At 42.5% G+C, this 23,375-nt stretch overlaps 4 protein-coding genes across 6 annotated transcripts in view; 2 read left to right on the top strand and 2 right to left on the bottom strand.

Annotated features, from left to right (window-relative positions):
• Positions 1-297: 297 nt before the first annotated feature.
• Positions 298-6,282, top strand: gipc1 (GIPC PDZ domain containing family, member 1). Of its 2 annotated transcripts, none has more exons than XM_074656457.1 (7): positions 298-444; positions 2,151-2,730; positions 2,822-3,007; positions 3,176-3,356; positions 4,296-4,408; positions 4,516-4,597; positions 4,687-6,282. In XM_074656457.1, exons 2-7 carry the CDS (start codon positions 2,431-2,433, stop codon positions 4,836-4,838), a joined length of 1,014 nt encoding a protein of 337 aa, XP_074512558.1. In that variant the 5' UTR covers positions 298-444; positions 2,151-2,430; the 3' UTR covers positions 4,839-6,282. The 2 variants fall into 2 exon arrangements, with proteins under 2 accessions (XP_074512558.1, XP_074512557.1); XM_074656456.1 differs by having other exon boundaries at positions 343-604.
• Positions 6,283-6,411: 129 nt separating this feature from the next.
• LOC141780969 (E3 ubiquitin-protein ligase TRIM39-like) lies at positions 6,412-11,998 on the top strand. The gene is made up of 6 exons (XM_074656454.1): positions 6,412-8,179; positions 9,061-9,156; positions 10,200-10,430; positions 10,510-10,532; positions 10,625-10,743; positions 11,277-11,998. Exons 1-6 carry the CDS (start codon positions 7,637-7,639, stop codon positions 11,834-11,836), a joined length of 1,572 nt encoding a protein of 523 aa, XP_074512555.1. The 5' UTR covers positions 6,412-7,636; the 3' UTR covers positions 11,837-11,998.
• LOC141780972 (C-signal-like) lies at positions 11,936-17,560 on the bottom strand. The gene is made up of 7 exons (XM_074656458.1): positions 17,255-17,560; positions 15,681-15,915; positions 14,507-14,561; positions 14,169-14,356; positions 13,922-14,083; positions 13,061-13,171; positions 11,936-12,116 (listed from the first exon to the last, which is right to left on the bottom strand). The coding sequence occupies exons 2-7, from the start codon at positions 15,867-15,869 to the stop codon at positions 12,003-12,005; spliced, it is 819 nt and encodes a 272-aa protein (XP_074512559.1). The 5' UTR covers positions 15,870-15,915; positions 17,255-17,560; the 3' UTR covers positions 11,936-12,002.
• A 2,785-nt stretch (positions 17,561-20,345) lies between these two features.
• Positions 20,346-23,375, bottom strand: part of kcnt2b (potassium sodium-activated channel subfamily T member 2b) — a 45,916-nt gene continuing 42,886 nt past the window's right edge. For both annotated transcript variants that reach the window (XM_074656453.1, XM_074656452.1), the window contains exons 28-30: positions 21,710-22,055; positions 21,145-21,229; positions 20,346-21,045 (exon numbers count right to left, since the gene is read on the bottom strand). In XM_074656453.1, the coding sequence (XP_074512554.1) occupies positions 20,928-21,045; positions 21,145-21,229; positions 21,710-22,055 (549 nt within the window). In that variant the 3' untranslated portion in view covers positions 20,346-20,927. The remainder of the gene's footprint in view (positions 21,046-21,144; positions 21,230-21,709; positions 22,056-23,375) is intronic.

Here is a 23,375-nt window from a genome sequence, read left to right as displayed (position 1 = left end):
TATTTTTTGTTTTTAGAAATAGAAAATGAAAATAAAGATAAAGAAAAACGTCTTGTATTTCAATATTAATTTTCGTATTTTAAAACAAAAATTAAAAAAAAACTTTTTTTAGTTTTTTAATATCTTTTAGTGAAAGGAAAATAAAACGACCAAAAGATACTCTGACCGTTTAAATCAAAAAAGTGCCCTAAAACAGCACTCTCATGCCTCATTCTTTTTCTGAAGCACGAAAAACAGAAGAAATCTAAAATAATACAGCATCCAGTGAATTCAAGTTCACAGTTGTTTGACAAGTCGCATTTTTTTGTCATGGTATTTAAGCCTTTAAAACAGTCGCTCCACTGGGAAGTGGGGATTTACGAGTGAACCTGAAGGCATCATAGTTCCACCCCTGCTGGGCTGACAGACAGAAAGCTAAATCTACAGCAGCACACCGACATACAGGTACTGTTCTTACTACAATCTACCCAAGAAGAGTCGACCTGTCAGCAGCAGAGCAGCAACACATACTGGGACCTTAATCTGCCAGCGTGTCGGTGTTATTTAACAACTCCCAGCAGCTCCATTAGCAGGCTAAGCTAGCAGGAAGAAGAGCTAAACTCCGGTAAGAAGAATGACTGACCGGCCTGCCATGTTTACTCCTCTCTCATCAGCACAGTGAAGCTAGCTCACTAACCTCAGCTGTCCAGCCCTCTCCAGAAACAAGACAGGCTTCTAATGTAGGGATTAAACTAGCCAGAGAGTCAACTAGCTTCTGGTTTGTAGTTGTCAGTTGTTTATGTTGCAAGAAGTGTGGAGAATGTGCCTCCCAGCTAGCAGCTAGCATTAGCTCTATGTGATGTCCCTGACTGTCCAAGCTGAGGTGTGTAATGGAAAGAGATGAGTCCTAATGAACGTTGAAATAAGGATCTCAAACAGATGAAATGTCTTTATTAATGTATTTTATTCTTGCAAGAAGAAGAGGCAACTGGTTATACAGAGTCACACAGAGTCTGCAGAAGAGTGCACTGCATTACAATGTGATTATATAGAAATCTACAACAGGGACTGTGAGAAAAGGAGTTGTTTTGCATAGATAAGGAGTTGTTTTACTCAGACAGTGTCCCAGTAAAAGGAAACACTCAGTACTTTCCCACTACATGAGACGAAGAGCACACAGACAGTAACTTTCCACTGTTGCATAAAGAGACATCATTACATACAATGTCATTTTCCATTACAGGTGTAACTTTACAGTAGAGGTAATTAGACAGTGCTTATTGAAACCAACATTATACACTATTTAGAGGAGATGTAATAACAGCATATTATTACAAAGACAGCCTTCTATCACCTGGAGAATATAGCAAGAATTAGAGGACTGGTGTCTCAGCAGGATTTTGAAAAACTAGTCCATGCATTTATCTTCAGCCGACTTGACTACTGTAACGTTGTCTTTACTGGTCTTCCTAAACAAATGGATCAGACAGCTGCAGCTGATTCAGAACCTGCTGCTAGAGTCCTCACTAAGACCAAGAAAGTGGATCATATCAGTCCAGTCCTGGGGTCTCTACACTGGTTCCCTGTCTCTCTCAGATTGATTTCAAAATGCTGCTGCTGGTTTACAAAGCACTAAATGGTTTAGGGCCAAAATACATTTCTGATCTTCTGCTATGTTCTGAACCATCCAGACCTCACAGGTCATCTGGATCAGGTCTGCTTAGTGTCCCCAGAGTCACAACTAAACATGCAGAAGTTCAGTTTTTATGCACCAAATATCTGGAACAAGCTTTCAGAAACCTGCAGGACCTTCAACTCTGAGTTCTTTTAAATCAAAGCTTAAAACGTTCCTGTTTGCTGCTGCCTTTTATTAAACCAGATAATGATCTTATACTGCACTAGAGCTTTTACTCTTGTGTGTTATACTCTATTTTTATTTTATTTTTAGCTTGTTTTTATTTTCTAATCTTTAATGTTTTTTATAACTGTTTTAATTATGTCTTAATGTTCTTTTGCACTTTGTCGCAATGTTCTTGAATGTTTATGTAAAGCACTTTGAATTGCCCTGTTGCTGAAATGTGCTCTACAAATAAAGCTGCTTTGCCTTACACTTGTTGTCCCTGCTTTGATAAATGTATGAAAATTAAAGTGTTTCTGTGTGTGTTTTGCAGCTGAGGGACATCCCACTGCAGGCTGCTGGACATGACAGATCCAGCTATGTAAGCTGCTCTGATGTGTGGACTTGGACATCCATTCAGCGCCTGGTTGAGACCGCTTTCAAGCTGGTCTGGAGGACCACACCACTACTGTGAAGTAAACATCCAACAGACCTGCAGCTGATTCGGCTGAACAGGTGTATGTTGGTCTGGTTCGTAGCATAACTCCCCCAGAGCAGCCTCCCTCCCTTTCCCTCCCCTTCCCCTCCCATCTGCTCTCCCTGTAGCACTTACAATGCCTCTGGGTTTGGGAAGAAGGAAGAAGGCGTCCCCGTTGGTGGAGAACGAGGAAGCGGAGCCCATCCGCGCAGGTCTCAATGTGCCAGGTATGGATGGCCTAGATGGAGGTGTTGTCGGGCTGGGAGAAGGTGCCACCTCTGAAGGTCTACCTCCTCCACACAGCAGCATGCGACCTCGCCTCATCTTCCACACTCAGCTTGCTCACGGCAGCCCCACAGGCCGCATAGAGGGCTTCAGTAATGTGCGGGAGCTTTATGCCAAGATTGGTGAGGCCTTTGGGATACCGCCGGCTGAGGTGAGTCACTCTGCTGAATGTGATGATTGTGAGTTCATCAGGAGAGAAAGCATTATGGTAAATCTTACTTGTTGGTTGTGTCCCCCCGCAGGTTATGTTTTGCACACTGAACACTCACAAGGTGGACATGGATAAGCTGTTGGGAGGTCAGATTGGGCTAGAGGACTTTATTTTTGCCCACATTAAAGGACAGCGAAAAGAAATAGAGGTGTACAAAGGAGAGGATGCACTAGGGTTGACGATCACTGATAATGGAGCTGGCTACGCTTTCATCAAGGTGAGTTGGTGTTAAAATAGCCTAGAAAATTGATTTGTATTGACTCAAGGACCCACAGGGGAGGGCATGACCCTGGACTATTTTCGGGTATATGAAATGAGAATAGATTACACGGGGCAGGGAAAAAGGGATGAGCTGGATTATTTATTGGAGTTTTTCTGCTTTCAGAGAATCCGCGAAGGGAGCGTCATCCACCAGATTCAGGTCATCAACGTAGGCGATATGATCGAGTCGATCAATGGCCATCGCCTGATTGGGTGTCGACACTATGAGGTAGCCAAGATGCTGAAGGAGCTGCCCAAAGGGAAGGAGTTCACTATCAAGCTGGTGGAGCCTCTCAAGGCCTTTGGTAGGTGTCGGAGGAGTCATCTGATATTTGTTTGTTCAGCTCCATAATCTCAGATGTGGTGTGACAGCACAATGTGCTCCTTCAGTCAGAGCCTCATCTGCTCTCCCTTGACAACCACTCAGCACACACTCAGCGTGATTTATGCTTGCCGCATACGAGAGGGTCGCGAGTGCCCACACGGCCAATGTGACGTCACATTATCAGACACGGCCCTTGGCGAGGGTTCTGTGCAGCAGGTTTTCGTCTGTTGTTGCACATCCAAATTTTTCTAACTAAGCGGACGTGGATGGGCGGAGAAAATGGAGAACTTTGAGGAGCTTTGAGTATGTCAGTTTGCCGTGAAGAGAAACCCGCATGGAGTATAAAAGATCCAAATATTTCCTCGTCACGATTCTACGTCAGCTCATGTCCGTGCAACAATCCTTTCGGAACGTATAACCGAGGCTAGACTGGAGTACTCGCAACGGTCACTGATGGCAAACAATGCTGTCGCGAGTGGCTATGAAAGCGGTATTTAAGTCTAGATCTTACTGTGTTTTAGTCACCAAACTACATGTTGTTTACACCTTATTTTGGTTCTCAGTGCTTCTCCTGGCTTTATAGTTGATAATCTAACATTTTATTGCATGAAATTAATAGACACAAGCCTGATTTAATGAAATAAGTACCCTTGCTGCACGTATGAAACACATTATGGCATACTTAGGTGCCCTTTGGGTCCGGTTGAAAAGATACAGGGCCAAACAAACTGTATTTACTGACTCACAGCTGCACTGTTAATTAGAAATGTGCAGTGGGAGCAAACTGAGATTGAGTTTGTCTACAAAGGGTAAGAAGTGCAACAGGGCATGATGTTCAGCTCTGTAAAAACTGGAGAATAACAGGAGGAAACCAAATTTTTTAAGTGTTAAGGGATATCTGTTTAATTATTGTGCGTAGATATGATCGGCCAGCGGTCTGGAGGGTCCAGGTCCTCATCGGGGGTTCAGCTGGGGACCGGCAGAGGAACTCTGCGGCTGCGCTCTAAAGGTCCTGCTACTGTGGAGGAGCTGGTGAGTGTTTTTACAACCCCTGTGGAATAACAGTTCTCTGTATTGTTTAGAAAACATAATCCCGTTGCATTGCCTGACGCTGTGCGTTGGATTGTTTTTCTCTCCAGCCCTCTGCGTTCGAGGAAAAGGCCATTGAGAAGGTGGATGACCTGCTTGAGAGCTACATGGGCATCAGAGACAGCGAGCTGGGTAAGTGTGTGTTTGTTGGCTCTACAGGAGTCAGAATTAGTTTTTGTCGCTTGCTGTTCTCTAAATGCCCTCTCTCTCCGTCTCCTCAGCGGCTACCATGGTGGAGCTGGGAAAGGACAAAAAGAACCCTGATGAGTTTGCCGAGGCTTTAGACGAAACCCTCGGGGACTTTGCCTTCCCGGATGAATTTGTTTTCGACGTCTGGGGCGCCATCGGCGATGCTAAGGTCGGGCGAGTGTAACCACAAACTAACGGAGCAGAACAACCTGTGTGTGACACCCACAACATTCAGCACTACTAGGAAACACAACACTACCGTCATGAGTTTGTTTTTTATTCCAGTGTATACTCCTACTATTATTATTTAGAGTGCACCCTTTTGGGACACTCTACCTGGACGAAGAGGATGATGGCAGTTAACGGGAGAAGAAGGTGACTGTGATGACTTCCCAAGTGCTTTTTTTTTTTTGTCTTCCGGCTTTTTCCAGAAACTACAAGCACGCTGATGAGCATTCCCTTTGACCGCCTCACACGAACCTGCATGTCATTGTTGTAGTTGCTGGCAGTGGAACAAGCACAGCACAAGTCTCTAAAATGGGAGAAATGAAAGACAACGGCTAATACAAAGTACATCTTTGATAGCAAAAAAAGAAATGTGATTTTTTTGTTTTGTTTTGTTCACATTGCACTGTGTTGCACTGCGCTGTAAACCAACAACAGATGGGAACAGAGATTGCATTGTACCTCACCTGGTGAGCAGCACAGTTATTGCACAGTACAAGCCAGGCGTCGGCCTCCCTGAGTTAAAAATGTCGTCCTGAACTACTCGCTGTTACTGTTATGGATCAGTTTTATAAGCATGTGTTATTATATTTTTATCTTCATAATGAATTCTGCTGTTTTTTTTTTTTTTAATTTTGGTAAAAGAAAAAATTGTCATAGTAACATGTAGCTCACTGACTGAGAGATCAGTGGTGTTTGTTCACCTTTAACACACTCCATGCTGTAATGAAGTTAACACTCCAGTCTTACTTTCATACATCTCACCGTGTTACAGAGAATCAGTGTTATTTGACCTTTTATTGAAGGTGAGAATGGTTCCAGGTTTGTGTCGACTTATTTTTTTATAGCTAGTGTTTTTATATGAAGTGATGTGATGTCTATTTTAAAACAGGGTTTGTTTAACAGATGAAGGATTTGATCTTGTGTTGCAACTACTTTATTTTGAAGCATTACAGAAGGCAGTATTAAAGAAGAGAAAGGCAAGAGATGGAGTAGTTGTGTAAAAAGGAATTTGTTAAGAAAACAATGCCTTCATTTCATGCATTTTATACGTTCCTGTTAGAAGTATACATTCTGGTGCTTCATTGGAGCAGAATGAAACCAAACTACTTCCATCACGTGTCGCAATGACTTGTGTTGTTCATCGAGAGGAAAAAACGGGCAATGCTGCACCAACTACTCAGCGTAGGCGTCTTAAATAAAACATTTTGGTGTTAACCTTTTAAGTATATCCAAATGTATGAAGCTATTTTGTAGTTTTGTTTCATTCTTCAGAGTTAATGAATATCTAAATGTAATGAAACTGATGCTAGAACACTGTAACACTGAGAAGAACACATTATTTTGATGGCTTTGTATTACACTGTTGTCAATGTCCAATTATAATGCACTAATAACATCGACATGGCAGTTTTCCTTTTTGTTTGGTCTTTCCTAAACACAGGGAGTACATTCAGACATCACTAGTTTGGTGTGTAAAAACAAAAATAACACGTTAACACAAATTCATTTTAACGCCACCAATTTCTTACGCAACTTGCTATTTTTAGGTTGTAACTGGCTAGCTAGCACGAAGGAGGCTAAATAATGCTTCAAACTTGCACTAAATTTTGGCGAGGAAAAACTGGCATGGCCATTTTCAAAGGGGTCCCTTGACCTCTGACCTCAAGATATGTGAATGTAAATGGGTTCTATGGGTACCCACGAGTCTCCCCTTTACAGACATGAACACTTTATGATAATCACATGCAGTTGGCAAGTCATAGTCGAGTCAGCACACTGACACACTGACAGCTGTTGTTGCCTGTTGGGCTTGAGTTTGCCATGTTATGATTTGAGCATATTGGTATGCTAAATGCAGTACCTGTGAGTGTTTATGGACAATATTAGTCATTGTTTTGTGTTATTAATCGATTTACAATAATAAATGTATACATACATTTGCATAAAGCAGCATATTTGCCCACTCCCATGTTGATAAGAGTATTAAATACTTGACTAATCTCCCTTTAAGGTACATTTTGAACAGATAAAAAATGTGTGATTAATTTGCGATTAATCGCTATTAACTATTTTAATGATTGACAGACCTAGTTTATATATTTAGATCAGATAAGAGTGTTTTCCAACATTCACAGAAACCAGCCCTGGGTGTGTTTGTTTCTTCTCACCTGTGCTCCTGAAATATATATGACATTTAACCAGAAATCACTTTGAGTGTCAGCAGGCTATCAGAGGTAATGTAATAAGATACACGTTAGTGAACTTGATAGTGCTGGTCGAGCTCAGCGGGGTCACCTCCGGGCCTTTGTCTCAGTTCAACACAGCATGTTTAGATTATAAATGTTGTAAGAAAGTGTTTGCAGCAGTTTTGATTTCTGTTTACCTTCTAAAATCACCGTTGTGCTTCTACCATACCTCCTGTATTTGTTGTTCTTTTCACTAAAAAAATAGAGCACTTTCTTGTTCTTTTTTCTATGAAGAAGAAAGACATGCCTTTTTGTCTCAGCTGGAGTCCGGAGCCCTGTTGTGACTGACAGATGAGGGGTGGTGACATGTCCTTTATTTACTACAAGTGAAGTAAACCTGTTCTTCAAGTCCCTGTTGATCTATAACCCTGGTTACTCATCAACAGTGTCCAGATTACTCTGTGGACTCGGCAGTCAGAGAGGAGCACTTCTTCTTCCTAACAGAGCACTTTCTGCCTCAAACAAACTACAGCTATAACAGCAGCCTCCCTTCCAACAGGAACCAGCCATGGCGCGCCCACGTGCTTCCTCTCAGCCTGGAAAACTTTCCTTTTTCCAGAGTCCCAAGGTAGCTTCGGCCCTTCGACCTCGGGCTGTTTCCTCGCGCTCGGGCTCCATGCTTGAAGAGGAGCTGTCTTGTCCCGTCTGCTGCGAGATCTTCAGGGACCCCGTGGTGCTCAAGTGCAGCCACAGCTTCTGCCGAGCCTGTCTGCAGCAGTTCTGGAACAAGAAGAAGGCCAGACGCGAGTGTCCCATCTGCAGGAGGAAGTGCTCCCTGACGGAGCCCACGGTCAGCCTGGCGCTGAAGAACGTGGCCGACACCTTCCTGAGGGAGCAGGATCGCAGGACGGCCACGTTCGGAGCAGGGGACGGGGCCGACGGGACGGGGGAGCATGAAGCGGTGGTGGAGGAGAAGTGCATCACACACGGGGAAGTTCTCAAGCTCTTCTGTCTGGATGACTTTGAAGCCCTCTGCTGTGTTTGTCACACCTCCAAGAAGCACCAGGGACACCGAGTGTGTCCCCTGGACGAGGGAGCGCAGGACCTCAAGGTGACGTGTTCTTCTTTAGCTGCAGTTTGTTGTGGTTTTAAACCGACTACAGTACATGCTTTCAATCATTGGTGGAAAGGCAGTGAAGGGTTTAAGCTAGAGGTGGGAATCACCAGAGGCCCCACGATACGATATTATCACGCTACTTAAGTCAAGATACGATCTTATTGCGATTTTAAACATTTTGCGATATGATAAGTATTGCAATAAGATATAATGCGATTTATTACCTTTTTTAAACTGCAAATTATGCAGTTTGTCAACCTTTGTTTTATCTTATAAGATACAGTTTTCATTCACATGTCTTGAGGTCAGAGGTCAACGGATGCCTTTGAAAATGGCCATGCCAGTTTTTTCTCGCCAAAATTAAGCGTAACTTTGGAGCGTTATTTAGCGTTCTTCCCGACAAGCTAAAATGTCAGGCGGGCCGGCGGTTCAAGGCCGGCTCTAGCCCTTTTGGTGCCCAAGGCAAAATTCGGATTTGGAGCCCCGCGCCACTGGCAGTGCCGCTCTAGGGTGAGGGTTCAACCACCCAGAACTCTAAACCTAGCCCCGTGAACCGCAAGACATAAATCAGACTTTACAATGGTTTTAAGACAAAAATTTGGATTTTTATTTTCATTAATAACTATTTATTATAAATTAAATAAATAATTATCTCTGATATTGTTGGTTTAAAAGTGTTTAGTCAGTTTCACTACAATGAGAGTTACGGGGGTTACACCACTGCAGTGAAATTAAGAAACATGGTTATCCCTGACCTCCCTTCTGTGCAAAGTCAGGAACATAAGAAACAATTCCCATTTTAGTGTCTAAATGATCATTTTGAGCTACCAAATTTGATTGTGCACTAATGTTTCTCTACCCTCGCCCACCTTTAGGAAGAGCTGAGGAAAGATCTGGTTCCTCTGAAGAAAAACCTGCGTTGCCTGTATGAAGCCAAGCAGGAGTGTGATGACACAACTGTGCACATGAAGGTATCAATAAACACAGGTGGACCAGCATGAGGTTACTGAAGCTGAGCCACGTTCTGTTGTGGTGTGTAAACATGTCAGCCAAGGAGTTAGAAAAGCCACCTGGCTTGCTTTTAAGGGTGCAAGTTCTCAGATTGGGTCTTAATGGTTTTTTTGGACAGAGCAGTCAGAGCTACAGTATTTGTATTTTACTGTTTGCTTCAAAAACAAGAACACTAAGTTAGCAATTTTGACACTTCTAGAAAAGGATTTCTATGCCTCCGTGCCGGCGACAGACGTGGCCGGAGGCATTATGTTTTCAGGTTGTCCGACCCATTCTAGTGAACGTGATATCTCAGGAACGCACAGAGGGAATTTCTTCAAATTTGGCACAAACGTCCACTTGGACTCAAAGATGAACTGATTGGATTTTGGAGGTCAAAGGTCACTGTGACCTCACGTCCGTCCCGTTCTCGTGAAAGCGATATCTCAGGATGAACTGATTTGAATTTCATGGTCAGAGGTCACATTTTTGGCCTTATATCAAGAATTCATATGCTAATTATGACAATTTCACACACATTTCTAACAGGATGAAAAGATTTAGTGATGACATTTTGGATGTAAACTGCAACTTGACTTATTGGCGGAGGCATACAACTGCAAGGCAGAAATTTATAGTTTGAATCAGGATTGTTCGCTAAACACAGAATTAGAGCACTCCTATAATATTGTATTTTTTAGAGGGATACCTGGACAAAACTAGCCCAGGTATATACTGTATAACATACTGATGTTTTTAGAGATACCAAATACAGGAAATTAGGGAACTGCAAGGTCATAACAGGATATTACAGGGATTTTCTTTTTGTTTTATGGCCAGAGAAAACATTAAATGTACAAAATATTAAGGACACTTACTTACTGAAGATGTACACACTATTCTTTAGAGATGTAGATAAACCGAGGCTGGCATGAATAAGATAACTAGACTACAACTCAGTATGTGTCACATTATTGTGCACTCACTGTATTTCCGTGTTGAGCCTTGTTTCCATGTGTGCTAGAGCCAGACTCAGGCCACAGAGAAGCAGATCAAAGAGGAGTTTGAGCAGCTGCGGGAGTTTCTGCAGAAGGACGAGACCGCTCGACTGGCCGCCCTGCAGCTGGAGGACGAGGAGAAGAAAGAGCTGGTGAAGAAGAAGTCGGAGAGCATCACCAGAGGCATCCTCACCTTCTCTCACGCCGTCATTGCTATCGAGAATGAGATTGCTTCCAGTGATGCTCTCTTCCTTAAGGTAAGTGTTTATACATGTTTCTCTATGAATGCATCTGATCCTGCAAACAGTTAATGCTCTATTTTTCTCTTGATTTCAGAATTATGCCAACATAAAGAAAAGGTGACCGTCTTCTGCATCTGTTCTGTATACCAGATTTGGCTTACAAGTTGTTCAGTATCCGTAAATTCCTGTGTGTGATTTTCTTCTCACAGAGCTCAGATCCCTCAGAACGATCCAGGAAAAGTGTCGGGTCCTCTTATAAATGTAGCCAAGCATGTCAGTTCACTCAAGTACCATGTGTGGGAGAAGATGGCGGAGCTGGTTCAGTACAGTAAGCACTCACTTGACTCTGTGTTTGAGGTTTGGTAACATATTAAATGTAATTATTTTGAACCAAGTCAGCTCAGTTGTTTTGGAGCAGGTGTTAAAGGACCAATATGTAATGTATTTATTGTAATAAATCATAAAATGACCATGATATGTCATTAGACATTAAGGAAACATGCCGAATTGAAATACTGGCTTCTCCGAAAACAATGCTACGGCCAGTATGTTCTCCTTTGTTTTGGATCTGTGTGATCCCATCCACTGCCCGTTTCAACACCCTGTTGCCACATATGAAACAAATTGGCATGCAAACTACTACCTGTTACCTATTTAAAATGCTTGCTGTCAGTCCTACATTCCTTTAATCAATAGTTTGACCCTGAGGATGACCAGTGTGCAGTCAACATGTGCTGGCCTTGTTTTTAACCATGTAGGCTTGTCAGCTTCTTAAAATGGTTCGTATTTAACAAAGCAGTGTGCCTTGAGTTCCCTTTTCATTCTTTTACAAAATCACCATCTGTTTTTTCCCCCGTTCAGCACCCATCACCCTGGACCCCAACACCGCCTACCCCTGCTTGTCCCTCTCCCCAGACTTGTCCTGCGTCACCAACAGCGGATCCCTTCAGAAGCTCCCGGACAACCCTGAACGTTTCGGCCACTTTGTGTTCCTGCTGGGCTCAGAGGGCTTCACTTCGGGCCGACACGCCTGGGAGGTGGAGGTGGGCGACAAAGCAGACTGGATGCTCGGGGTGGTCAAGGAGTCCGTCGACAGGAAAGGTCGCATCTCGGGCTGTCCAGAGGGCGGCTTCTGGATGATCTCGCACTACGAGGGCGAGTACGCGGCCATGACGAGGCCCAGCACTCCGCTGCATCTGCAAGGAGTGCTGACCCGAGTCAGGGTGCAGCTTGACTACGACTCCGGCGAGGTGACCTTCTCTAACCCCGTCAGCATGACGCCCATCCACACCTTCACCGACTTCTTCACTGAGAAGATGTACCCCTTCTTCTGCCCTGGAGCCAACATCAATGGGAATAACCCCAACCCACTTAAGATTTGCACCGCCAAGGTGGCAGTGTGGAACAGCGCCACATGGTGAAAACGTACAGACAGAAATGTATTTCAAATGGAAGAAATTACCCAAGTGTGTATTAACTCGTTTAAATGCATGTTTACAATGAGCATGATACAAGCACAGTTATTGGAACAAGTATTGCTTTATTTCACTTCATTTAGTGATTGACTGCAGTTAATGAAGTTTTAAGCTACCAGGGGACCGACTTGCCCTCATAATCCAGGAGGGCTCCGTTCTGCTCCTCAGTCAGGGAGGCCATCACGCTAAGCATCCCCTGCACACTCTCCGGAGCATCAAGCATACCCTGTTGGTCGGAAACACACAGTTAACATGTAGGCTCGCTCAGGAGGTCAGTGTGTAGGATTTGGCGACTTCTAGTGGTGTGGTTGCAGATTGCAACCAACTGAGTGCCCCTCCGCTCACTCCTCCCTTTCCAAGATTGCGGTAACGTGAGCCGCCATGGTAACGCCGTTCGCCTCCCTCAGAAGCCATCCTTAACATAATAACACCACGCAACAGATTCAGTCGCCGGCTGGCGGTATCACGGTTTTGCACTCTGCGGCTCACGTTACCACAGTTTCACAAGCGTGTAGCGAACTACGGTGGACTTCAGGTAACTTAAAAAAGTCTCTCTCTAGAGCCAGTATTTGGTCTGTCTTCTGGGCTACTGTAGAAACATGTTGGTGCAACATGGTGTACTCCGTGAAGAGGACCCGCTCCCTATGTAGATATAACGGCTCATTCTAATCTATCGAAAAAACAACAATTCTTAGTTTCAGGTGATTATACACTAATGAAAACACACAATATTATTTCCATTTCTGCTAATAGATCTCCAAAATGTTACACACTGTCCCTTTAATCAAAGTGTCTCCCTTTCATGTGTAAACTTCCCTCATAAGTTATTTCATAAAGCAGAATAAGCAAGTTAGGAAGATACATGTATGGCAATAGTTATGCTATCCTGGTGAATTGGATGTGAATCTGTAAAACCAAACTTTAATATTAAGTTTTTATGAATGTGACTCTGTCAGATATATTTATGATTATTATATGAAGTATTTATTAATCCGTCTAAATTGATAATCCTGCTTGGTCTGACAAGAGAGCTGCTTTTCTTAGCTTGTGAATGTGTGTGAAAAATGAAATCATACAACATGATGTTAATATTGTGCTTCTCAATGAATAAAGTAAACCATCATTCAGAGCTTCCTCGACATTGTTTCCTGTATGAAACTGCTGACTCACCTTCTCCCCACCCATTTCAGTCCGCACCCAGCCAGGGTGCAGCAGAGAAAACAGGATCTCATCCTTCTTCAGCTCCTCTGCAGCACACTGGGTCAGCATGTTCAGTCCTGCCTGAGAGGGAGGAAAAGTAATAGTATAGTATGTCAAAAAAAAAAGCAGTTCACAGTATAGAATATAGAAAAACGTCATACAAAGTAAATGTAAAGCCAAAATACCATAGTATAGTATGTCAAAAAAAGTTTTAAAAAAAGTTGTAGTATAGTATGTCAATTTTCTTTTTTTTTTTAAATCTGTAGTAAAGTATGTCAAAAAAAGTTGATGTCAAAAAAAGTACATATATCAAATAGTATATCAAATTTATTTTTTTTAAGCCGTAGTATAGTATGCTGAAAAAAGTCATATTATAGTGTGTCCAAAAAAAGTAAAAAAAAAAGTCATAGGATAGTATATATATATATATATTTTTTAATCTGTAGTACAGTATGTCAAAAAGGAAAAAAAAGTCACAGTATAGCATACCATTTTTTTTTAAAAGTCATAGTATAGTATGTAGAATTAAAAAAATAAAAATAAAAGTCACAGTATAGTATGGCGAAAAAAAAGTCATAGTATAGTATGTCAATTTTTTTTTTAAAGCCGTAGTATAGTATGTTGAAAAGGGAAAAGAAGTCATAGTATAGTATGTAAAAATAAAATAAAATAAATAAAAGCCATACTATAGTATGTCCAAAAAAGTCCTAAAAATGCCATAATATAATATGTAGACAAAAGAAGAAAAAAAAGTGACGGAGCAATTGAGGTGATGGGTTGAACAGCTCCACCAACAGATGAAGCTCAAAGTGTCAGCAGGTTGTCACTCACTTTGCTGATGCGGTAGGAGACGGCAGAGAAGACGCCATATGACTCTTTCACAGCTTCCATTGAAGACAGAACTGAGCTGATGCTGACGACGGCTGCTTTGCTGCAGGACATCCCTGGTATCCCACTGGCCTTCGCTGCGTCACGAAGGTGAGGCAGGAACTCCTAAATGACGACCAGCAGCAAGAAAGTCAGCAAGGGGAAACTATCAATGTACACTATTAAAGTTTCAGATATCCTCATCCCTTACTTTAATGATGTTCATGGGGCCAATGCAATTGGTTTTGAAGCTATACTGCATGTCCTCAGGACTGGTTTCCTGCAAGGGGGCTTTGTTTAGGACGCCTGCGTTGTTAATCAGCAGGTTGAGACCCCCCTTCCCAACCAGAGAGCCCACATGCTGAGCACACTGTTTTATGCTATGAAGGTCAGTGACGTCTGACAGAGAGAGAGAGAGAGAGAGAAAGCATGTGGGTGGTCAATAGCAGACAGTCAGGTAAATATCAGAGCCCTGGGCTATTCATAGAGTCAAGGCTGGACGTGGGAGCAGGACAGAGGGTTTAATATAACATAAGAGAGAGCTTGTACCCAGATGGATGACAGAGATGACGTTAGGATGCTTCTTTGCCAGTGTCTGCAAGGCCTGTAAATACACACAGAGGACAAGTTTGTTTGAGATAAATGTATAGTATTTCCATTTTTCTATACTGTCACCTTCTTTTATACCTTCTTTTATACCTTCTTTCAGTGATCTACCATGTGAATAGATGATAAAACCTACTAGTGGGTGTAGTAGGCCCCTATTGACCCACATCTATGGGGCTTATAGCGACTGATAACGCCCATTTAATAACCTGACAACAGTCTAATTGGCTGGTGCATCTACACATACTTATACACATACATAGTTCTTGTTCTACTCTCTCGTTCTTTAAAATAAAGAGAGATAATTGGTTGCTCTGTCTACGCAACCCAAAGGTAATAACATGCTCTTTGAAAATGGGGAAAAAATCGGGATAGACAAGAAGTCCACATCTGCTCCGTCAGTTTGAAGCAGTTAGTCAGTTCATTGAACTCATTGTCATGTTCAAGAAACCCCTAACCCCTTCCCTCAAGAGGCTTTGCCTTTTGCCAGGCCACCATTGTGAATAAGAATTTGTTCTTAATTGACTTGCCAGGTTTAATAAAGGTTAAAAAAAAAAAAAAACTGGAAGTAGATGGGTACACTGTGGTCATAAAGGGATGGACATGGTCAGCAACAATTACTCCGGTAGGCTGTTGCGTTTAAACGATGCTCAGTTGGTACTAAGGGAACCAAATGTATCGTGCATGTTGGCTCACGGTCCCTCTCACTGGAACACTTGAATACAACGGAGCCATCGTGAGTGTTATTAGTAACACCTGTGCTTTTCCTACAATGACAAGTCAAAATATCTGCTGTCAGAAAGGCCTACTGGGCTGGGATATATGATTAAGAGGAGAAATATGTTAACTCAGTCTATAAATGTCTACACATTATCCCACCAGTCACAACACTTTTTCACCTACTTTTCCATGAACATTTCAAAAGATAATGATTGATTGTTTCAAAGGGTTACCAGTGACACATTAACTGGATATTTTCATGTCTGGGAAAAAGTTGGATTTGAGTAAAAGATCTGAATACTTGTTCCACCACTGCTTTTATTTATGCAGGCTTCTTCTCAGTCACTGCAACTTTGCAAAATCAAATTCTGCTCACAGAGGAAGTAAAGACTCTCACCTCAGCTCTGGCTCCATCTGGGTCCCTGCAACAGGCGAACATCTTTTTCACTGGACGGTGGGCCTCCACCATTTGCTTAACCATCTCCAGGCCCAGGCCTCTGTTGGCTCCTGTGATCAGCACGCTGGCTGGATGAGCGGCCATTTCTTCTGCCTCAGTTTGCACAATGCTTCGTCTGAGCTCTTGCATAAAGACTCAATCTGAGTTGAACTGCTGGTTTTGAACCTGGCCACACCTACATTAACACAACACAGAAGTCAGGAATGTGTAGAGCTCACATGCTGAGAGGATATAGCCTTACCATAAAAGAAAAAGAATAAACTTCCAGCAGACAAAAACATACTCAAAAAAAGAAGCAAATATGATGATGATGCCAATGTTTAAACCATAAACTGTATATAAAGATGGACGACATGACAGCTCCCCAAAAGTGAAGCCAAAACATCTCGATCGCCCCCTGGTGGTTGGCTGCAGTATAGGTCATACAGCCCATCCCCTCCATGTTAGCGGATGGGCCAAAATAAAAAGTCAAAGTACACAACAAATTAATTTTTCCCAAAGATGGTTTCTGTCATTTTAGGTAGTTCTTATCACGCTGATGAGGTTCAAGGGTTAATTTTTCTGATAAGCTTGGTTTTAATTAGTTATTTGACGCTATAAAAACGGGTGGAGACGTTATGATTAACAGCTGTGATTGACAGCTGCTCTGAGTGAATTAGTTGCGGAGCCGAAGGCTTGGGAATTGTATGAGAGAGGAGATGTAACTTTCCGAGTCTGTGTAATAGAGCATGTGTCAGTTTGATCACAAATTAAGTTATAGAGATATTTGGGTAGTTGTTGTGTCTTTCTAACCAAATAGCTAACGTGGTGCTAACGTAGCAGCTAAGTGGCTCACGCTAACAAGCTGCAGCCGTGCTCGGCTCATGATTGGCTCTGGCGGGTGTGTGGGCGGGGCCTCGATACCGCGGCTCTGGCCCCAGCGATCACTACTGCGCTAACTGTGGCTCCAAATAGAGGTGAAGTCCCGCCCCTTCCGGTGGACCATGGGACCTTATTTCGGAAAAAATATGAATGTAGTCAACGGCGAGAGACAAATATTTTTTTGATCCTGTTTGAATTGCGCCATGAATCACACATATGATGTTTGTTAATTTAAGAGAATTTTTCTTGCCGTTGACTATCGTACATATTTTATCCGAAATAAGGTCACATGGGGAGACTTCGCCTCTCTATGACGTCAAATCTCATAAAGGGTAGCTCCCGTATCCAGGATATTTTGGCATCACTTTCGTACAGTAGGAGGAAGTGGAGATGTGTCGTCCATCTATATATAGTCTATAGTTTAAACATACAAGATGAAGCTGAGTGTAGTTCGTGTTGGCTTTTCAAAGCTCAGAGAACAGAATAGTGTAAAGCAACACAAAGAGCAAAGGACAGATGACGAACATCCAGTGAACTGACTTCTAGTTGTCTCCATTTTATCCACACAAACTTACCCAACAGTGTATACATGAAGGGTCATGTTAATCTTGATGTAACACATCAATTATAATGGGGAACATGAGGTCACTCACCAACAAGGCAGATCAACCAACCAGCAGAATCACCTTCCTGACCCACGAAGCCCTCTCGAGAAGTAGGGAAGCACTGTGAGAGTCGAGTGCACCGCTGCACCTCAAGGAACTGTACCGGCGTCGTTCCTCTTCACTCCTCCAGTTCAGCTCGGGTTCCTGTCACCTTGAAATTGTTTTTTTCCACAACAACTCTTCCATTGTTGGATGCATCAACAAAAACGACAAGGAGGAGTACAGAGGACTGATAAAGAGCTTCGTCACATTGTGCAACAACAATCACGAGACCTGGTGGTGGACTACCAGAGAAACAGGAGGAAGTGGAGAGGGTGGACTCATGCAAGTACCTTCCGGGTTCAAATCAATAAAAAACTGGATTGGACACTGAAGCCCTCTTCAGGAAGGGACAGAGCAGACTGTTCCCCCTGAGGAGACTCTGATCCTTCTGTGTGCAACAAGCTCCTGCAGATCTTCTACCAGTCTGTAGTATCCAGTGTACTGGTCTTTGCTGTGGTGTGCTGGGGTGGTGGCATCGAGGCTGTTGAGTCCGGCAGACTTAAAGGAATAGTTTGGGTATTTTAAAGTGGGGTTGTATGAGGTACTTATCCATAGTCAGTGTATTACTTACAGTACGTGACGGTGAGTGTGCCTCCAGCATCGAGAAACAGACAGGAGCACTGACACCAGAGACCCTAAGAGAGGAAGTCTCACTTTCAGTTCCCCGTCGGAAAGGAGAATGAAAGGGCTGTCTGACGGCAAGATAAAGCGGTGAAAATATTTGAAATATAACGTACACTTAAACAGATATAATTCTTGTAGGTGAGCCTTTCTTTTATGTGGCTATAATACATTTTGCTGCCCCGTCCACAGCAGTACATTGCTTTGCTCCCTTGCATTAACTCTGTAGGTAATACACTGACTATAGATAAGTACCGTATACAACCCCACTTCAAAACACCTGAAATATCCCTTTAAGAGGCTGGTAAGGAAGGCCACCTGTGTGGTCTGGCTGGAACTGGACAGTCTTGAGGTAGCGGCGGAGAGGAGGATGAAAGACAAGGTCAAAGCCATCTTGGAGAACCCCACTGACCCTCTCTGCGACGAGCAGATGGGCAGCTCACTGAGCCGCCGGATCATCTCATCCAGATGTAAAATGTTTGTGCCCACTGCCAACAGACTGCACAACAGCAGGACGCCACAGACTATGTTTTGCTCTTGAATTTAACTACTTTTACTTGTATTTTAGTTTTATATACTTCTTATTATTTATTATTTCTATTTATCTGTAGTTATTTCTATCCTCATGCTGCTGCAACAACTACATTTCCCCTCTGGGGATGAATAACGGCTTATCTTATCTTATGTTGCAGTATTGTCTGGGCTTTGCTGAGCCTGGGGAAAGTACAGTCAATGAATTAGTGCCATTTAGTGTGAGTCATACACAGTGTTGATGTATCGAATTGTCCTCCTGTGATCAGCACGTTGACTGGATGAGCGGCCATTTCTTCTGCCTCAGTTTGCACAATACTTCGTCTGAGCTCTTGCATAAAGACTTAATCTGAGTTGAACTGCTGGTTTTGAACCTAGCCACGCCTACATTAACACAACACAGTGTGTGTACATAGTCCCACCTCGAAACTAAACAAATCACTGTGAGAAGTCAGGAATGTGTAGAGCTCACATGCTGAGAGGATATAGCCTTACCATAAAAGAAAAAGAATAAACTTCCAGCAGGCAAAAACATACTAAAAAAAAGAAGCAAATATGATGATGCCAATGTTTAAACCATAAACTGTATATAAAGATGGACGACATGACAGCTCCCCAAAAGTGAAGCCAAAACATCTTGATCGCCCCCTGGTGGCTGGCTGCAGTATAGGTCATACAGCCCGTCCCCTCCATGTTAGCGGATGGGCCAAATTAAAAAGTCAAAGTACACAACAAATGATTTTTTCCCAAAGATGGTTTCTGTTATTTTAGGTAGTTCTTATCACGCTGATGTATGTTCAAGTGTTAATTTTTCTGATAAGCTTGGTTTTAATTAGTTATTTGACGCTATAAAAACGGGGTGAGACGTTATGATTAAGTGTTTTTACACGTGACTACAATAATAATCTAATGAGTGAAATCGTCTGAACAGAGATTGAGGTTAAAGCTGCACAAACTGACAACTGAACAGCAATAAAGCAATGGCAAGCTATAATGACTGACTTTAATATGTACATATTTTCATCTGTTATAATGGCACTAAAGCTACAGCAGTGGTGTTGGCAGGGATGCAGGTCAGCATGCCCGCCACATGGCTGCACCGTTTCTGCGTGAAACGGCACATTCAAGAACTTCTGACAAAAGATTTACAGAGGCTTGCAAATCCTTGGTAAACAAACGGCATAAATGTCCACCCTAACAAGTAATGTACATAATAATAGCAGATTAAAATCTCGTAAAACTGAAAATCTATGAAATAAGGAATGATCTCACTCTACTGGCACATTCTTCACTTGTTTTCAGAGAAATTAGTTTTTTTCTGGCTGATCGTACTCGGGCATGGTGCAAATCAATCGTACCTAATGTGAAAACACATTTAATTAGCAAACTAATTACTTGTTAAAGTGGATATTTATTATGCAATAAATACAGCAGCCATTTAATTGTAAAGCTTATAAATTGGATTCAAAACTCTCTGACACAGTTTCAAATTATAAGCTTCACAAAGGTAGTATTTATTGCAGGGCTATTGTACTGGATGGCACTATGTTTATGGTATATATGTGTCTGTTATTTTGTCCATCCTCTGCATCTCTAACATGCATGTCAGAAAAAGCAAGCTGGTGGCAGGACGGCTCACACTGACTGACAGAAGCAGAGTAGGTCAGACTTTAAGAAACGACAAATAAACTCAGGAAACAGGTTTGTTCTAAGAGAACTCACAGAACTGAAGACAAGAACGTACTTCGGACAGCAATGGGACTGAATGCCCTGCACTGACGATGCATGCCGTCTGTCAATTATTGAGACTGGTGCTCTTTGGATTCCTCCGCTGCTGGTGAACGTAAAACGAATGTGTGCGTTTCTCTGTGTAAGCAACAGGTAAAAAGTTTCAAAAAGGCTTTATGAAGACCAAAAAAAAAAGAGGAATGTGTGCACTGTGGTGTCACTTTCAAATACGTCAAACAACATTAAGTCTGACAGAACGCATCTACGACACAGAAGGACACAAAAAATACATCTCGACGTTCGTTTGGCAGCAGATTCCTTCAGCTGTCCTGATCAAATTGGCAGTGTCGTGCTCTTGATCCGTAACACATTCATTCACACATACATACAGTACACACACACACTGCACATACATGATGCAGTACATAACATGCACATACACAGATATATAAATACATACAGTTCTTCATTAAATGCACTTCTGTGTCCGCAGCTCTCCGCTTTGAAAATAGAAAGGTGCATAAATAAAACATTCCCATCGTTATAGAAAAGGTCCATGCAAGACCGGCACCTATCAGTTCACCGAGACGGAGTGTGGAGAAAATATGAAGGCCATGTGCCATCTGGCTGCATCCCTTTTCCAGCTCACCGTTTCTTGATATCTCTCTCAAGAGTGGGTTTTTGTGTCTCCTCTCTCTGGCAGTGTTCTGACAGTATTTTGTCTTTTTGTTTTTGTCTCTCACAGATGGGTGCTGTCCTGCGTGTCAAACCTGTGGCTCTCCGAGATCCCGGCGCTGCACTTCCTGCTGCTGCCCTGATTGGGTACCAGAGAGAGGGGGTCTGGTCTGATCAGGTACCTGCAGATGGGGCGCAGACAAATAGAAAATCATGCTAATAGTTTCCATGCCGTGTTCGTTTTACAGCGCTATCAATTACATATGGCGTTGTGTACTCACACGACATCGTGCAGCTCCAGTCGGGTGTCTGGAGAAGGGTTGATGAGGATATAAGACAGTCTGTTGCCTTGGTCTGTCATCCCATCTGGCACAGGAAGAAAATGAGTTGACTGAGTGATGCAGGAAATAAAACAGGCACACAGGATATACAGCACGCTGAGCGACATCCGTACACACAGAGGAGAGGCTTCGTTACTGTGACAAGACAGGAAGACAAATTCAGATAAAAATGGACACAGGCAACAACAATTATCAGAGGTGGAAGAAGTGCTATGATACTTTCCTTAAGTAAAAGTACCAATACAACAATGTAAATATTACAGAAAAAAGTCCTGCATTCAAAATCCTAATTAATTAATTAAAAGTACAGTAAGAGAAAGAAAAGATCCCTAATTGTTCATAGTTTTTTGGTTTTTCTTTTTATCAATAACAAATCTTAAAAAAGGTTAGAGGTTCCTTGTAGTAACTTTAATTACAGTACTTGAGTAAATGTACTTATTCAACCACTAGTAAACCTGAGATCAGGAGCAGAAAACTTCCATACACAAACTATATATAGACGTACTGAATCCAGTTGGAGAAAGGCCCAAGTGTTTCATCCTGGTTTTCACCAGGGCGTTGAGTTCCTGCCGCTCAGAGCGCCTGAACAGGGTCAGTCTCTGCTGGTTGATCCTCTCCGCCGCGCTGCCTGGACCCCCCTTGGCCCCACTGGAGCTCCGCCCGCCCTTCCTGCTCAGCCGCCGTGCCCACTGCATGCTTTTCCTCCGGAGCAGCGGGTGGTCTGAGGAGTGGGAGGAGGTGGAGATGGGCTCCGAGGAGGTGCTGTTACGGTGAACACCGGTCCGGGACAACAGGGGCTCTCTGGGTTCTCTGGTGTCCTCGTAGTCCTCCACTGTGATGGAAACCTGGGACTGTGACACAAACATAACCACATATTCACACACACACACAACCCTTTAATTTCCTCCCTAACACACTGATTTTATTAAGTCAGTTCTTCACCAGTGCCGTTTCTCATTTCTTAAAATGAAGAGGAATTAATACTTTATCATTCTATAAATGAATAATGAACAAGATACACTCCGTTGCGTTTAATGAATAGTACAACATTGAGCATCTTTTGTGTAACCAACACATCTGCCGCGGCCCTAGTTTTTCTTTAAAAAATTAGTTCCACATCGGGAAAAATGTCTATTGTCACTGCATCGTTTCTAATATGTAGATTTCTTTCTGAATACGCAATGGTACACTGCATCCACTTGTTGGACAAACATGTACAAATTGAATTAGCCTTTGGATAGATCTACTTAAATTAACCTTGAGCTTGCTTCATGTTTTTGTATTTGTACATTTTTTTTGTAGTAAATTAAAGAAATAGTGACATTGTAGTAACTGAAAGCAAAAGAGTTTTAACAGTCGAGAAAATCTTTGGAAAGTGGGAGAGACTTTAAATAATTATGTATAATATCTCATTATCCATGAAATGTTATTCAGGGGAATTGAATGGACCTTTTGACCTTTCCTCTCTTTATAATTTTAGCTTTGCTACAGGTAGGGTTTAACAATACCAAAATCATCAGTGTTTTGTTTGTTTCTCCAACTCTTTTGTATTGTTGGATGTAATGAACATTACGGCCTCTAGGGGCATCTAGCAGTGCTGTAGAGTTGAAACTTGTTAATTCAAAGGGATAGTTTGGATGTTTTGAAGTGGGTTATATGAAGTATTTATCCATAGTCAGTGTATTACCTACAGTAGATGACTGTCGGCACGCCCCCAGTTTGGAGAAGCAGACAGGAGTTACCGCCCAGAACCAAAGTAATGTACTGTTGTGGATGGGGCCGGCAGCAAAACGTATTTTAGCCATCTAAAAGAAAGGCTCACCTAAAAAAATCAACATCAGTTTAAGTGTACGCTATATTTAGAATATTTTCGCCAGTTTACCTTGGCGTCAGACAGCTATACAGTCTATGTGTCCGACGGGGGACTGAAGCAGTTATCTTTGCTCTTGCCAAAGCAACCAGACTCCAGTGAAAAAAAAACAGTAATTTTGCTGGTCTACCGCTGCCTCAACTGGTTAGTTTGTTTGTGTTATTGTGTGACTTTGGTTAGTTCAGATTCACAAAAGTCACACAAAAGCACAAACAAACTAACCGATTGAGGCAGCGGTAAACCAGCAACCCTATGTTCTGCCATGTCAAATTACAGTTTTTTTGCAAAGATGGACACAACA

This window comes from Sebastes fasciatus, chromosome 13 (genome assembly GCF_043250625.1).
Source record: "Sebastes fasciatus isolate fSebFas1 chromosome 13, fSebFas1.pri, whole genome shotgun sequence".
NCBI lineage: Eukaryota > Metazoa > Chordata > Actinopteri > Perciformes > Sebastidae > Sebastes > Sebastes fasciatus.
The sequence above is the reverse complement of the archived record's forward strand: the minus strand, read 5'-3'. Positions and strand labels throughout refer to the sequence as shown.